This window comes from Bufo bufo, chromosome 9, assembly GCF_905171765.1.
Source record: "Bufo bufo chromosome 9, aBufBuf1.1, whole genome shotgun sequence".
NCBI classification, from domain to species: Eukaryota; Metazoa; Chordata; class Amphibia; order Anura; family Bufonidae; genus Bufo; species Bufo bufo.
Window position 1 is genome coordinate 126,328,984 of NC_053397.1, and position 13,659 is coordinate 126,342,642.

Sequence of the window (13,659 nt, forward strand, 5' to 3'; positions counted from 1 at the left end):
CAAATGAACCTGAGATGAGTCCTGTCCCTGACTCATGTCACGTACAGGACTCATCTCGGGTTAATTTGCATATGTATCAAATCGTTTTTTTTACACATTAAAAGCACACAGAGCTATGGGGACTGGATATTGCAGATGTGCTAGCGGCCATCTAGGAACCCATGTCCCCAGCTCTATACACAAAATCCCGGTGACAGGTTCCCTTTAAGCTCTGTTGTGGTGGAACTAGAAATTTAGATTTCAAATAGAAAAAAAATTCAAGTGTGTTTCTTATAATACAGTATTGTGCACTTCATAAGAAAATTATAATGTGTGCTACTTTATACCCCCTTAATTGCTTCCTTAACCCCTTAAGGACACAGCCTTATTTCACCTTAAGGACCAGGCCATTTTTTGCAAATCTGACAAATGTCACTTTATGTGGTGATAGCTTTAAAACGCTTTCACTTATCCAGGCCATTCTGAGATTTTTTTTTCCCGTCACACATTGTACTTCATAACACTGGTAAAATGGAGTTAAAAAAACACCTTTTATTTATAATAAAAATACCAAATTTACCAAAATTTTGGAAAAAATAGCAAATTTCCAAGTTTCAATTTCTCTACTTCTATAATATATAGTAATACCTCCAAAAGTAGTTATTAGTTTACATTCTCCATATGTGTACTTCATGTTTGGATCATTTTGGGAATGCCATTTTTTTTTATTTTTTTGGGACGTTACAAGGCTTAGAAGTTTAGATGCAAATCTTGAATTTTTTTTGACATTTTTAAAAACCCACTTTTTAGGGATGAGTTCAGGTCTGAAGTCACTTTGTGAGGCTTACATAATAGAAACCCCCCAAAAGTGACCCCATTCTAGAAACTACACCCCTCAAGGTATTCCAAACTGATTTTACAAACATCATTAACTCTTTAGGTGTTCCCCAAGAGTTGATGGCAAAAGGAGATGAAATTTCATTTATTAAAATTTTTTGCTGAATTTTCCATTTTAATCCATTTTTTTTCCACTAACAAAGCAAAGGTTAACAGCAAAACAAAACTCTATATTTATTGCCCTGACTCTGCGGTTTACAGAAACACCCGATATGTGGTCGTACACCACTGTACGGCCCCACGTCAGGGCGTAGAGGGAAAGGAGCGCCGTGTGGTTTTTGGGAGGCAGATTTCGCTGGACTGGTTTATTTACACAATGTCCCATTTGAAGCCCCCTGATGCACCCCTAGAGTAGAAACTCCAAAATGTGACCCTATTTTGGAAACTACGGGATAAGGTGGCAGTTTTTTTGGCACTATTTTAGGGTAGATATGATTTTTGGTTGCTCTATATTACACTTTTTGTGAAGCAAAGTAACAAAAAATAGAAATTCTGAAATTTCATCTCCACTTGTCATTGACTCTTGTGGAACACTTAAAAGGTTAACAAAGTTTGTAAAATCTGTTTTGAATACCTTGAGGGGTGTAGTTTCTTAAATGGGGTCACTTTTTGGAGTTTCTACTCCAGCGGTGCATCGGGGGGAGGGGGGGGCTTCAAATGGGACATGGTGTAATAAAAACAAGTCCAGCAAAAACTGCCTTCCAAAATCCATATGGCATTCCTTTCCTTCTGCCCCTTGCCGTGTGCCCGTACAGCAGTTTACGACCACATATGGGGTGTCTCTGTAAACTAAAGAATCAGGGCAATAAATATTGAGTTTTGGTTTGCTTTTAACCCTTGCTTTGTTACGGGAAAAAATGGATTAAAATGGAAAATTTGCCCAAAAATACCTGTTTTGGCACAGTTTTTATTTTTTATTATTTACAACGTTCATCTGACAGATTAGATCATGTGCTATTTTTATAGAGCAGGTTGTTACGGACGCAATGATACCTAATGTTTATTTTTTAAAATTTATTTAAGTTTTACACAATAATTATTTTGAAACAAAAATCATTTTAGTGTCTCCATAGTCTGAGAGCCATAGTTTTTTTTTAAATTTTTGGGCGATTGTCTTAGGCTACTTTCACAACTGCGCTAGGTGTGGATCCGTCTGGTATCTGCACAGACGGATCCGCATCTATAAATGCAAAGGATGGTATCCGTTCAGTGCGGATCAGTCTGCCTAACAGCTTTTTCAGATCTGAGTTTTCACGATCGTGAAACCTCAGATCCAACAGTATATTCTAACACAGAGGCGTTCCCATGGTGATGGGGACGCTTCAAGTTAGAATATACTAAGAACTGTGTACATAACTGCTGCCTGGCAGCACACGATCTCTTACAGGGGGCTGTGATCCGCTCAATTAACCCCTCAGGTGCGGATCTCAGCCCCCTGATCGGGTGCTGCCAGGCAGCAGGGGCCAGACCCCCCTCCTTCCCCATTATTAAAAGCATTGGTGGCCAGTGCTGCCCCCCCTCCCTCCCCAGTATTAAAAGCATTGGTGGCCAGTGTGGTCCCCCCCTCCCTCCCCAGTATTAAAAGCATTGGTGGCCACTGCAGTAGCGTCCTGGCTGCCATGGTAACCGATCAGATTAAAAGCGGGGGGGGGGGGGGGGGGGGAGGGGGTTGTTAGCCTGTGGCCACTGCCACCAATGCTTTTAATACTGGGGAGGGAGGGAGGGGGGGCCCGCACTGGCCACCAATACTTTTAATACTGGGGAGGGAGGGAGGGAGGGGGGGGGGGCCGCACTGGCCACCAATGCTTTTAATACTGGGGAGGGATGGGGGTCTGGCACCTGAGGGGTTAATTGTGCGGATCACAGCCCCCTGTAAGAGATCGGGTACTGCCAGGCAGCAGGGGGCAGTTATGTACACCGTTCTTAGTATATTCTAACTTGAAGCGTCCCAATCACTATGGGAACGCCTCTGTTAGAATATACTGTCGGATCTGAGTTTTCACGATTTAACTCAAATCCGATGGTATATTCTAACAGAGGCGTTCCCATGGTGATGGGGACGCTTCAAGTTAAAATATACCATCGGATTGGAGAACACTCCGATCCTATGGTATATTAATAGGGACTCCTGACTTTACATTGAAAGTCAATGGGGGACGGATCCGTTTACAATTGCACCAATATTGTCAATGTAAACGGATCCGTCCCCATTGACTTACATTGCAAGCAGCGTTTTGGTGTCCGCCTCCAGTGCGGAACGGAGCCAAACTGATGCATTCTGAACGGATCCGCATCCATTCAGAATGCATTGGGGCTAAACTGATCCGTTTGGGGGCGCTTGTGAGAGCCTTGAAACGGATTTCACAGGCGGACCCTGAAACGCCAGTGTGAAAGTAGCCTTAGGGTCTCATTTTTTGCAGGATGAGATGACTGTTGTAATGGTATGATTTTGGGGTGCATATACCTTTTTGATCGTTTGCTATTACACTTTTTGTGATGTAAGGAGACAAAATGATGGCTTTTTTTTTACACCATTTTTATTTTTTTATTTTTACGTTCACCTGAGGGGTTAGATCATGTGATATTTTTATAGAGCAGGTTCTTACGGACACGGCAATACCTAATATGTGTACTTTTTTTTTTTTTTTTTTTATTTATTAAGGTTTTACACTATCATTTTTGAAACCAAAAAAACTTCTTTTAGTGTCTCCATAGTCTAATAGCCATAGTTTTTTTATTTTTGGGCCATTGTCTCATGTAGGGGCTGATTTTTTTTTGCGGGATGAGGCGATGGTTTGAATGGCGTACATACAACTTTTTTGATCACTTTTATTACCTTTTTTGGGAAGTAAGGTGGGCAAAATTTCAATTTCATCATAGTTTTAATTTTTTATGGCATTCACAGTGCGGGGAATGTAACATGACCGTTTTATAGATCAGGTCGTTACGGACGCGGTGATATAGAACATGTGTAGGGAATTTTTTATTTCGTTTTTTTAATTCGGGATAAATGTGTTTTTTTATTAACTTTTTTTCACTTTAACATTTATTTTTTTACCCAGACCAGTTGGTTCTTGAAGATTCAGTGGGTCTGATGTCTGTATAATACAGTGCAGTACACTATATAGTGTACTGTATTTCACTTGCACTTTCTGAACAGATCTCTGCCTTTAGCACAGATCTGTTCAGCACCATGGACAGCAGGATGCCTGAGAAGGCGTCCTGTTGCCATGGGAACCTTCCCCGTCTGCCACAACTGAGCAGACAGGGAAGGGGAGGGAGGGGGGCTCCCTTCCTCTGTGACCCCCATCTTGTCTGGGGGCTGCAAAGGCACAGCAGCCCCCCGATGGGAGAGGGAGGGAGCTCCCTCCCTGTTAACCTCTTCCATACAGCGGTCCCTACGGACCGCGGCATGAAAGGGGTTAAAAAACGGCTGATGGTTACGACCATCCTGTAATTCCTCAGCGGTGGCCGTGTTTACACACTATAGGAAAAAGCACTGGCCTTTCTGGTGGCGAGGACTACGGGAGTGTACATAGGCTGGTGCTTTTTCCTATAGTGCGCAAGCACAGCCACTGCAAATGAATTGTAGGGTGGTCATAACCATGGAAATGAGAAGTGTATAATGTGATGGAAAAATGAATCAAGCCAGCAAAGGAAGAAATATGGATAATACATTTGTACCTTGTATTAACTTTCTCTACATAATGAATACTATTTGCTGAAGTGAGACGACCCCTTTAAGGCTCTTTATCGACCACCCTGAAAACATGATTCTGCAGTATTCCACATTGAGAAGTAGGTTGTAAAACTTTTTTTTTGCTGTTTTGGGAGCTTATCTGATTGCTATATGATTGTAAAGTCTTATTATATAGGGCCTAGTACAGCCCTTATTCTGACGACTTCCGCAAAAGCCGATTGTTTCCTCCTACAACTATCGCAGCACGATTTACCAGTAAATATAATATGTAGTGCAATAGTCACCCTGCAGGGAATCAAATCTAGTAGTGTGATAATAAAATGTAACTAAGGCTACTTTCACACCTGCGTTAGGTGCGGATCTGTCTGGTATCTGCACAGACGGATCCGCACCTATAAATGCTAACGCTGGTATCCGTTCAGTACGGATCAGTCTGCATAACTAACCCAAAAAAAAAAGTGTAAGTCAAACGGATCCGTCCTGACTTACATTGAAAGTCAATGGGGGACGGATCCGTTTACAATTGCACCAATATTGTGTCAATGTAAACGGATCCGTCCCCATTGACTTACATTGTAAGTCAGGATGGATCCGTTTGGCTCCGCACCATCAGGAGGACACCAAAACGCTGCAAGCGTGTAAGCATGTAAAAGCATAAACTTTCAAATTCAATCAAAGACCGGTAGTTAAAAAAAAAAAAAAGTAAAGCCCTTTCTCGCAAAAAAAGGACTTAAAGGGCATCAGTCAGCAGATTTGTACCTAATGAAACTAATGTGTTGAATGTGTGCTTAGCAGCTGAAGGCATCTGTGTTGGTCCCATGTTCATATGTGCCCACATTGCTGAGAAAAATGTTTAAATATATGCAAAAGAGTCTCTAGGAACAACAGGGGCTTTGCTGTTAATCCTAGAGGCTCAGCTCTTCAACTGTCACACCCTCTCCACTTTGACAATAGGAGAAGTTAGGGCCTGGTGTGATGCCTTGCTTTGTCAAATTGGCGAAGATATTGTAGAGAGAGCTGAGCCTCTGAGTAATGAAAATGCCCCCATTGCTCCTGGATACTCATTTGCATGTATTAAAACATCAGTTTTCTCAGCATTGCGGGCACATATTAACATGTTATCAACACAGATTATGCATATAGAAAAGTCCGGCTCACTTAATCACCTGGATCACCCGCGTGCACGGAACAGGCAGGTGAGCCTATGTAGAATTAATGGTAAAACAAAGTTCGATCATATGAGGGACAGAAAGAGCACAACTATATTAGTTGATCAGGGTGAAGTTAAAGTGGACCTTTCACTAGTTTAAAAACTAACTATATCAGTGGGCAGAGCGGCTCCCAGGGGTCCCCCTGCACTTACTATTATGTCTGGGCGCCGCTCCGTTCGCCCGGTATAGGCTCCGGTATCTGCAGCTCCCTCTGTTGTACTGGGCGGAGTTTTTGTATTAGGGTTGTCCCTTGCTGCAGCGCTGGCCAATCGTAGCGCACAGCTCATAGCCACTTTTGTCACCTTACATCACAAAAACAACACCAAGTGATCAAAAAGGCACATGTCCCACAAAATGGTACCAATAAGTTACCTCATTCCGCAAAAAATGAGCCCCTACATAAGAAAATCGCTAAAAAAATAAATAAAATAAAACTATAGCTCTCAGAACATGGACACATTAAAACATAATTTTTTTTTGTTTAAAAATGCTATTGTGTTAAAGTGAAATAAAAAAAAAAAAAGTATACATATTAGGTATCGCCACGTCCGTAACAACCAGCTCTATATCACTTGACCTAACCCCTCAGGTGAACACTGTAAAAATAAATGAAAACTGTGCTAAAACAACCAATCTTTTGGTCACCTTGCCCCATAAAATGTTATAATGAATGATTAAAAATCATATGTACCCAAAAATAGTATCAATAAAACTGGCACCTTATCCCCTAGTTTCCAAAATGGGGTTACTTTTTGGGAGTTTCTACTGTAAGGGTGCATCAGCGGGGCTTCAAAATGAGACATGGCATCTAAAAACCAGTTCGTCAAAATCTGCCTTCCATAAAACATGCGGCGCTCCTTTTCTTCTGCTCCCACGCCCTTACATCAGTTTACAACCACATGTGGGGTGTTTCTGTAAACCGCAGAATCAGGGTACTAAATATTGAGTTTGGTTGGCTGTTAGCCCTCGATGTGTTAAAGAAAAAAATGGATTAAAATTTAAAATCTGCCAAAAAAGTGAAATTTCAAAATTTGATCTTAATTTTCCTTTAATTCTTGTGGAACTCTTAAAGGGTTAACAAAGTTTGTAAAATCAGTTTTAAGTAACTTGAGGGGTGTAGTTTCTAAAATGGGGTCATTTATGGGGGTATCCACTATGTAAGCCCCACAAAGGGACTTCAGACCTGAATTGCTTCTAAAATTCTAAGCCTTCTAACGTCCTAAAAAAATAAAATGACATTTCCAAAATGATGCCAAAATAAAGTAGACATATGGGGAGTGTTAAGTAACAAACATTTTATGAGGTATCTCTTTCTGTTTTAAAAGCAGAGAAATCGAAATTTATAAAATTGCTAATTTTCTAACCTTTTTGGGAAATTTGGGGATTTTTTTCATAAATGAAGGTGAAATATATTGACTCAAATTTATGAAGTACAATGTGTCACGAGAAAACAATCTCTGAATGGCTTGGATAAGTAAAAGCGTTCCAAAGTTTTTACCACATAAAGTGAGATTTGTCAGATTTGCAAAATTGGGCCTGGTCAGGAAGGGGGCAAATGGCCTGGATATGAAGTGGTTAACATATTGATGACTTGTCCTTGAATAGGAGCTCAGCTACATTACCTGCAAATAGCAACTACGGTACATGTTATACAGATCTGTGGTGTTTGGACTCAATACCCTGTTTACTTCTGGAACTGTAGCTTTTAATTGAATGGGACCTGAGCTGCAGTATGGTGGCTTGGCTACGACTGTGAATAGAACCTTCTGCTTCAGGTTGCATCCACTGTTAAAGATGTTGTCTTACTTGAGCAAATGGCATTTATCATGTAGAGCTAGTTAATACAAGGCACTTACTAATGTTTTGTGATTTGTCCATATTGCCTCCTTTTGCTGGCTTGATTCCTTTTGCCATTACATTATACACTGCCCATATCTATGGTTAGGACCACCCTGTAATCCAGTAGCGGTGGCCCTGCTTGCACACTGTAGGAAAAAGAGCTTTTTTTTATCAATAGTGTGCAAACACAGCCAGCAAAGGAAGAAAAATAGACTGTAACAATATATTAGAAAGTGGCTTGTATTAACTTTCTGTACATGATAAATGCTGCTGCTGAAGTGAGAAAACACTTAAGTTTCCACTGCCTGTAGCTGTTGAGCAGTGGCGTAACTAGAAATGGTATAGGCGGTGTAGAGAGGAAAATGGAGGAAAGACCTTTTACACCCGTGGGAAAAAAAGTTTGAAACACGTACCAGGCGCCAGATCACTTGTTCATTGGTCGTGAAGAAGATAGAGATTGACTCTTATTTGTGTATAGAATATAAAAAAGACCTTCACCTAGGTCTATTACAAGAGCTCTGAGTTTGAGAAACACCTCAGCTCTATAGTGATGATGTAGAAGATCATACAATAATAATAATAAAATCAATTGCACTCACTTCACAGGGGGGGCAGTCACCAGGATAAACTCAAGACACCTGGGACTATTTTCCCCCCTGGCCAGGATCGCATGTAAAGATGTAAATAATTGAACGCCGCCTACACACGTGGCTTCTGGTCAATCATTTTATTAATATAAAGCTCAACACGTTTCGAGGGTCTGAGGCCCTCTTCTTCAGGAGTGCTTTAGCAGATTCTGAGACCAGTCTGGAGTCATACTAGAAATGACCAGGCCCCACAGCAAATTTTTGAATGGGCCACCTTCCCCCAGCAACTTCTTTGCAACTCTCAACTCCTGTGCAACCCTCTCTTGTGGCTAGTCAAGATTGCGCTCTCAGATGAGGCCTGGCAGCCACTCTGTTCAGTACCTAGCTTAGCGACAGCCATACAACTGTTCCTGTCAATGCAGCTCATTCATGTTAATGCACCATGATCTGAGCCTCTCATGTATGGATGTTTCTCTGAATTAGTTTTGTTCTGCTGATTAGTAGGGGTCACTTATGTAGGACCCACTCTGATCATTCCCCCTTCAATTTTAAAAATTCAGTTGAAAAGCCTCTGTTGTTCTGTCACATGCCTTTTAGGATAGACCGAGCCATAAAATTGGATGGTCCTCTAAAGGGCTTTGAGATGGTAGAATTGAGCCATATAGGTGTAGTATAATCTGACTTTTGGTAAATAACTGACATCCTCTTTAAAGGAAACCTGTCACCTGGATTTAGTGTATAGAGCTGTGGACATGGGCTGCTAGATGGCCGCTAGCACATCTGCAATACCCATTCCCCACAGCTCTCTGCGCTTTTATTGTGTTAAAAAACCTTTTTGATCAATATGCAAATTACCTGATACGAGTCCTGTATCCGGAGAGGAGTCAAGCGGAAAGGAGCCCAGCACCGCCCCGCGTCCTCCGAATCTCCTCCTTGCTGGCTGACGTCACAGAGCTGGAGTGCCGAAATCTCGCGATGCGCGAGCTAGCGCATGCGCAGTGTCGGCATCATGTTCATTCCCTGTGCTGGCATAAGCACAGGGAACGAACTACGCATGCGCTAGCTCGCGCATCGCGAGATTTCGGCGCTCCAGCTCTGTGACGTCAGCCAGCAAGGAGGAGATTCGGAGGACGCGGGGCGGTGCTGGGCTCCTTTCCGCTTGACTCCTCTCCGGATACAGGACTCGTATCAGGTCATTTGCATATTGATCAAAAAGGTTTTTTAACACAATAAAAGCGCAGAGAGCTGTGGGGACTGGGTATTGCAGATGTGCTAGCGGCCATCTAGCAGCCCATGTCCCCAGCTCTATGCACAAAATCCTGGTGACAGGTTTCCTTTAAGGGCTATAAATTATATATGGTATGTAATATATTACAGTTTGGTTGCTTATAGAACACATAATTAGATTGTCTGCTGTACATCTTTAAACTGTATTTTGTTCATTCAACTAATTGAAAGCTTGTGATGAAATGACTATTAGTTATATATTGTGGTAGGTCAGGAACACATTAGGTCCCCTTCTTTCTGTTCAAATTGTAATGGATCACTTTCTACCTAAAATATCCCTGTTAAGCAGGACAGTATATTGAAATAACAAAAATAAGATAAATATTTTTTGTCAAAACATCTGCTAATATTTGTAATAATATAACAAATATTAGCCTCAAAGTACTACATTGTGCATATCTTTTTTACTTTAACATAAACTATTATATAATTTATCAATGTATACACACATTATTTATCTTATTGTTTATTTGCATGTTAGGTTGTTCTAAACTAAAAATCCCTGCATTGCCGATGCATGCTGTTCAGTTTGAATGGCTTTCTGCATGAAAAACATTACTGCATGTTGGATATAAGCTATGGTTATCCTAACTAGATCTTTTTCCTTTCCACTTATGGAATTTGTGCTAGGTCAACAATGCAACAGCTCGTGTGATGACCAATAAAAAAACTGTGACTCCCTATGGAAATGGTGAGATTTACCAATTAGTTAAAAAATTTTCATACTTTGGCAAAAAAAATACTGTAAGCCTTTAAAGTTGCAAATTTGACTGACTTCCATTCTTAAATCTGTTTTGAGCCTGAAGCACACTGATATCTATTTTGCGGTCCACAAACCACATATCTGCATGCTTTATTTTATTTTTTTAGAAATGACCATTGTTGACTGCAAAATGGAATTGGACATATTCTTTAACATGGATGCGGACAGTACATGGATAACATCTGTTTGCTGTCCGCATTTTTTGCGGACCTGTAGAAATGAATGGGTCTGTGTGTAATTTGAAACAAATTTTGATTTGGACGCAGACCCAAAATACTGTTGCATACATAAGGCTTTAAAGGGTAACTAAACTTTTGATAAAAAAAAAAAATGGAGGGGCAGAAGCGTTACTCAGAGCACTTTGTGCCTTTTGGCTTTCATCAGTTTTGTCCTGCTATTTGAGTTTTGGGCCACCTTGAGAAGATATTTTTACACCAGGGCTACCATCCTACCATAATTTGGGACCAAATCAACAGAGCCAACAGGATCCCCAGAAATCAACTCCTTGAATATAAGTAAAAAGAAGGCAATAGCCATGTACCTCTAGTGGTGACCTACAATCCACAACTAGTGGTACTAAGAAAAATCAAAAGGAACCTACACAATGTCATCTTTGAATAATCACTGGACAATATTCCAAGACCCTCCCATGCTATGCTTCAGACAACCTCCGAAATTTAAGAAATCTGATGATCAGGAGTTCACTACTATAGATTATACAGAAAGGAACTTTTCCCTGCAATGTGAGGAGCTGCAAAACCTGTTCACACATACTGACTACAGACAGGATATGTATCGCCAACACCCAGAAGGACTATAATATTCCTGGAACATTCATGTGTTCTGCATCTAATTTGGTGTACCTCATTATGTGCACTAAATGTCCAACTCAGGGACTTTATGTGGGAGAAACTGGCAGACACGCAGGGCGAGAATAAAGTCTCACTGTCCTTCTGTAAAGGAGAAAGACAACATTCCCTGTTGCCAAACATTTTGGTGATCCTGGCCGTAGAATTACAAGCCTCCAAGTATTAATATTAAAGGGTAATTTCAAATCCCAAAGGGATAGGTTATTTTGGGAATACAAATTTGACTGTCTTTCATACACTTAACACAGGACTGAATTTGTATCCAGGTGTTATGGCTTGCTACAACATCTGAGAAAGAGGGATAGTCTCCTCTCTAAACTAACAAACTTTAACACAGCTTATCTCCAAGACCATTCCTCTGTTTGGTGTTTTGCAATTTATTACTCCAGTTTCACACTAGTGACAAGGAACTCCGGCAGGCTGTTCTGACGGGTGAACAGCTGCCGTTAGTGCACGTGAGCCCCCGGACTACCCCTCCGGCCCCATTGACTATAATGGGGGCGGGCCGGAGTTCCGGCGGCAGCATGTCAAACATGCCGAGAGGCGGCTGGAATAAAAGTACGACATGTCGTGGTTTTATTCCGGCCGCCTCTCGGCATGTTTACCGTGCTGCCGCCGGAAATCCGGCCCGCCCTCATGATAGTCAATGGGGCCGAAGCGGTAGTCTGGGGGCACGCGTGCACTAGCGGCAGCACGGATCTGACAGGCTGTTCACCCGCCGTAACAGCCTGCTGGAGTTCCTTGCCGCTAGTGTGAAACTGGCCTATATCCATGTTTCTTTAGTGTTTTTTTCCTTTATTTCGGTCTGAAGGGGACTTCTGGCTCGAAAGCTTGCCTTATAACATTTATTTTAGTTGCCCATTTAAAAGGTATGAAATTAAGACTTCTGATACCTTAGGCTACTTTCACACCTGCGTTAGGTGCGGATCCGTCTGGTATCTGCACAGACTGATCCGCACCTATAATGCAAACGCTTAGATCCGTTCAGAACGGATCCGTTTGCATTACCATGAACAAAAAAATGTTATTGCAAACGGATCTGTTTTGACTTTACATTGAAAGTCAATGGGGAACGGATCCGTTTGAAATTGAGCCATATTGTGTCAACTTCAAACGGATCCGTCCCCATTGACTTACATTGTAAGTCTGGACGGATCCGTTTGCCTCCGCACGGCCAGGCGGACACCCGAACGCTGCAAGCTGCGTTCAGGGGTCCGCCTGCTGAGCGGAGGACAAACGGTGCCAAACTGATGCATTCTGAGCGGATCCGCATCCACTCAGAATGCATTAGGGATGGACGGATCCGTTCGGGGCCGCTTGTGAGAGCCTTCAAACGGAACTCACAAGCGGAGCCCCGAACGTTAGTGTAAAAGTAGCCTTAGAAGGATGGTGGTTTTGTATTCATATCTGTACGTATAGTCCTTCTGGTGATTGTAAAGATCTGAAGAATATTTTGAATGTGCATCATACATTACGCACAGTGCTGTTGTGCATTTTACTACAAACCGTTGTTTGCCACAGTTTCTTTTGTTTTTGCAGGATGGCTCCTTTTTTTTTTTTTTTTTTAAGGTGGATTGAACAAAATCTGAAATTCGGTCTTTTTTTTTTTTTTCATTTTGCATGCTCAGTATGTGATGATTAGTACTTTAAATGGTAACTAAGGCTACTTTCACATCTGCATTTCTTTTCTGGTTTTGAGGGTCTCAAAACCGGAGGAAAAGGCTTCAGTTTTGTCCACATTCATTGTCAATGGGACAAAACTAAACAAACTGGAATGGAGCGCACCAGAATGCATTCCGTTCGATTTTGTTGCATTCTCATGCCGGACACACAGCCACTGCAAGCAGCATTTTTATCTGTGGCCCGGGATACTGATCAAGGATGATCTGGCATGAAACACAATGTAAGTCAATAGTCCCTGATCCAGCGCTCATTGATTTAAAATGGTTTTAGTACCGGATCTGTCTTGTTCATTTTGGAGGCAATACAACTGGATCCGTTCTGAACGGATGCAGACGGTTTAATTATTGACCAAATGCATTTTTGCTGATCCTCTGCTGGACACAGATGTGGAAGTAGCCTAACACTTTGAAAAAGTTTGTTTAACCAGTTCCTGACGACTCATAGACTATAAACTTCCTGGGCGGTCAGGACATTCTAAAATATTCGTTCAGAGATCACAGTTGCATGCTAATCATGCAGCTGCTGAGTGTTGGGCCCGCTGTCAGTGACTGTAGGGCTTCCTATAGAGAAGCAGGAATGGTTCCTTAGTGTCCCTGCCTTCCAGATTGCTGTATACAACAGCGCTGAAGGAGTGCTGTGTATACAGCTCAGGAAGTGCTATGCTGAGGCTGAAAGACTAGAGGAGCAGCTGGGTCTTCCTAGATCAGCTCTAAAGTTGAGCTGTATAGCGCTGGTCACTTTGCCTCACAAAAAGCATAATAGTAAGCAATCAAAAAGTACTATGGGGGAGATTTATCAAACTGGTGTAAAGTATTGCAAAATGGTATGAAGTCCATAGCAACCA

The 13,659-nt window shown here is 41.8% G+C and overlaps 1 protein-coding gene across 7 annotated transcripts in view; it reads left to right on the forward strand.

Moving 5' to 3' along the window:
• RBFOX2 (RNA binding fox-1 homolog 2) overlaps positions 1 to 13,659 on the forward strand; it is a 531,916-nt gene that overhangs the window by 171,900 nt on the left and 346,357 nt on the right. For all 7 annotated transcript variants that reach the window (XR_005774354.1, XM_040408532.1, XM_040408531.1 and 4 more), the window contains one exon: positions 10,131 to 10,191. Coding sequence is in view for 6 of the 7 variants with exons in the window: in XM_040408532.1 (XP_040264466.1) it covers positions 10,131 to 10,191 (61 nt within the window). In the remaining variant the exon portion in view is untranslated. The remainder of the gene's footprint in view (positions 1 to 10,130; positions 10,192 to 13,659) is intronic.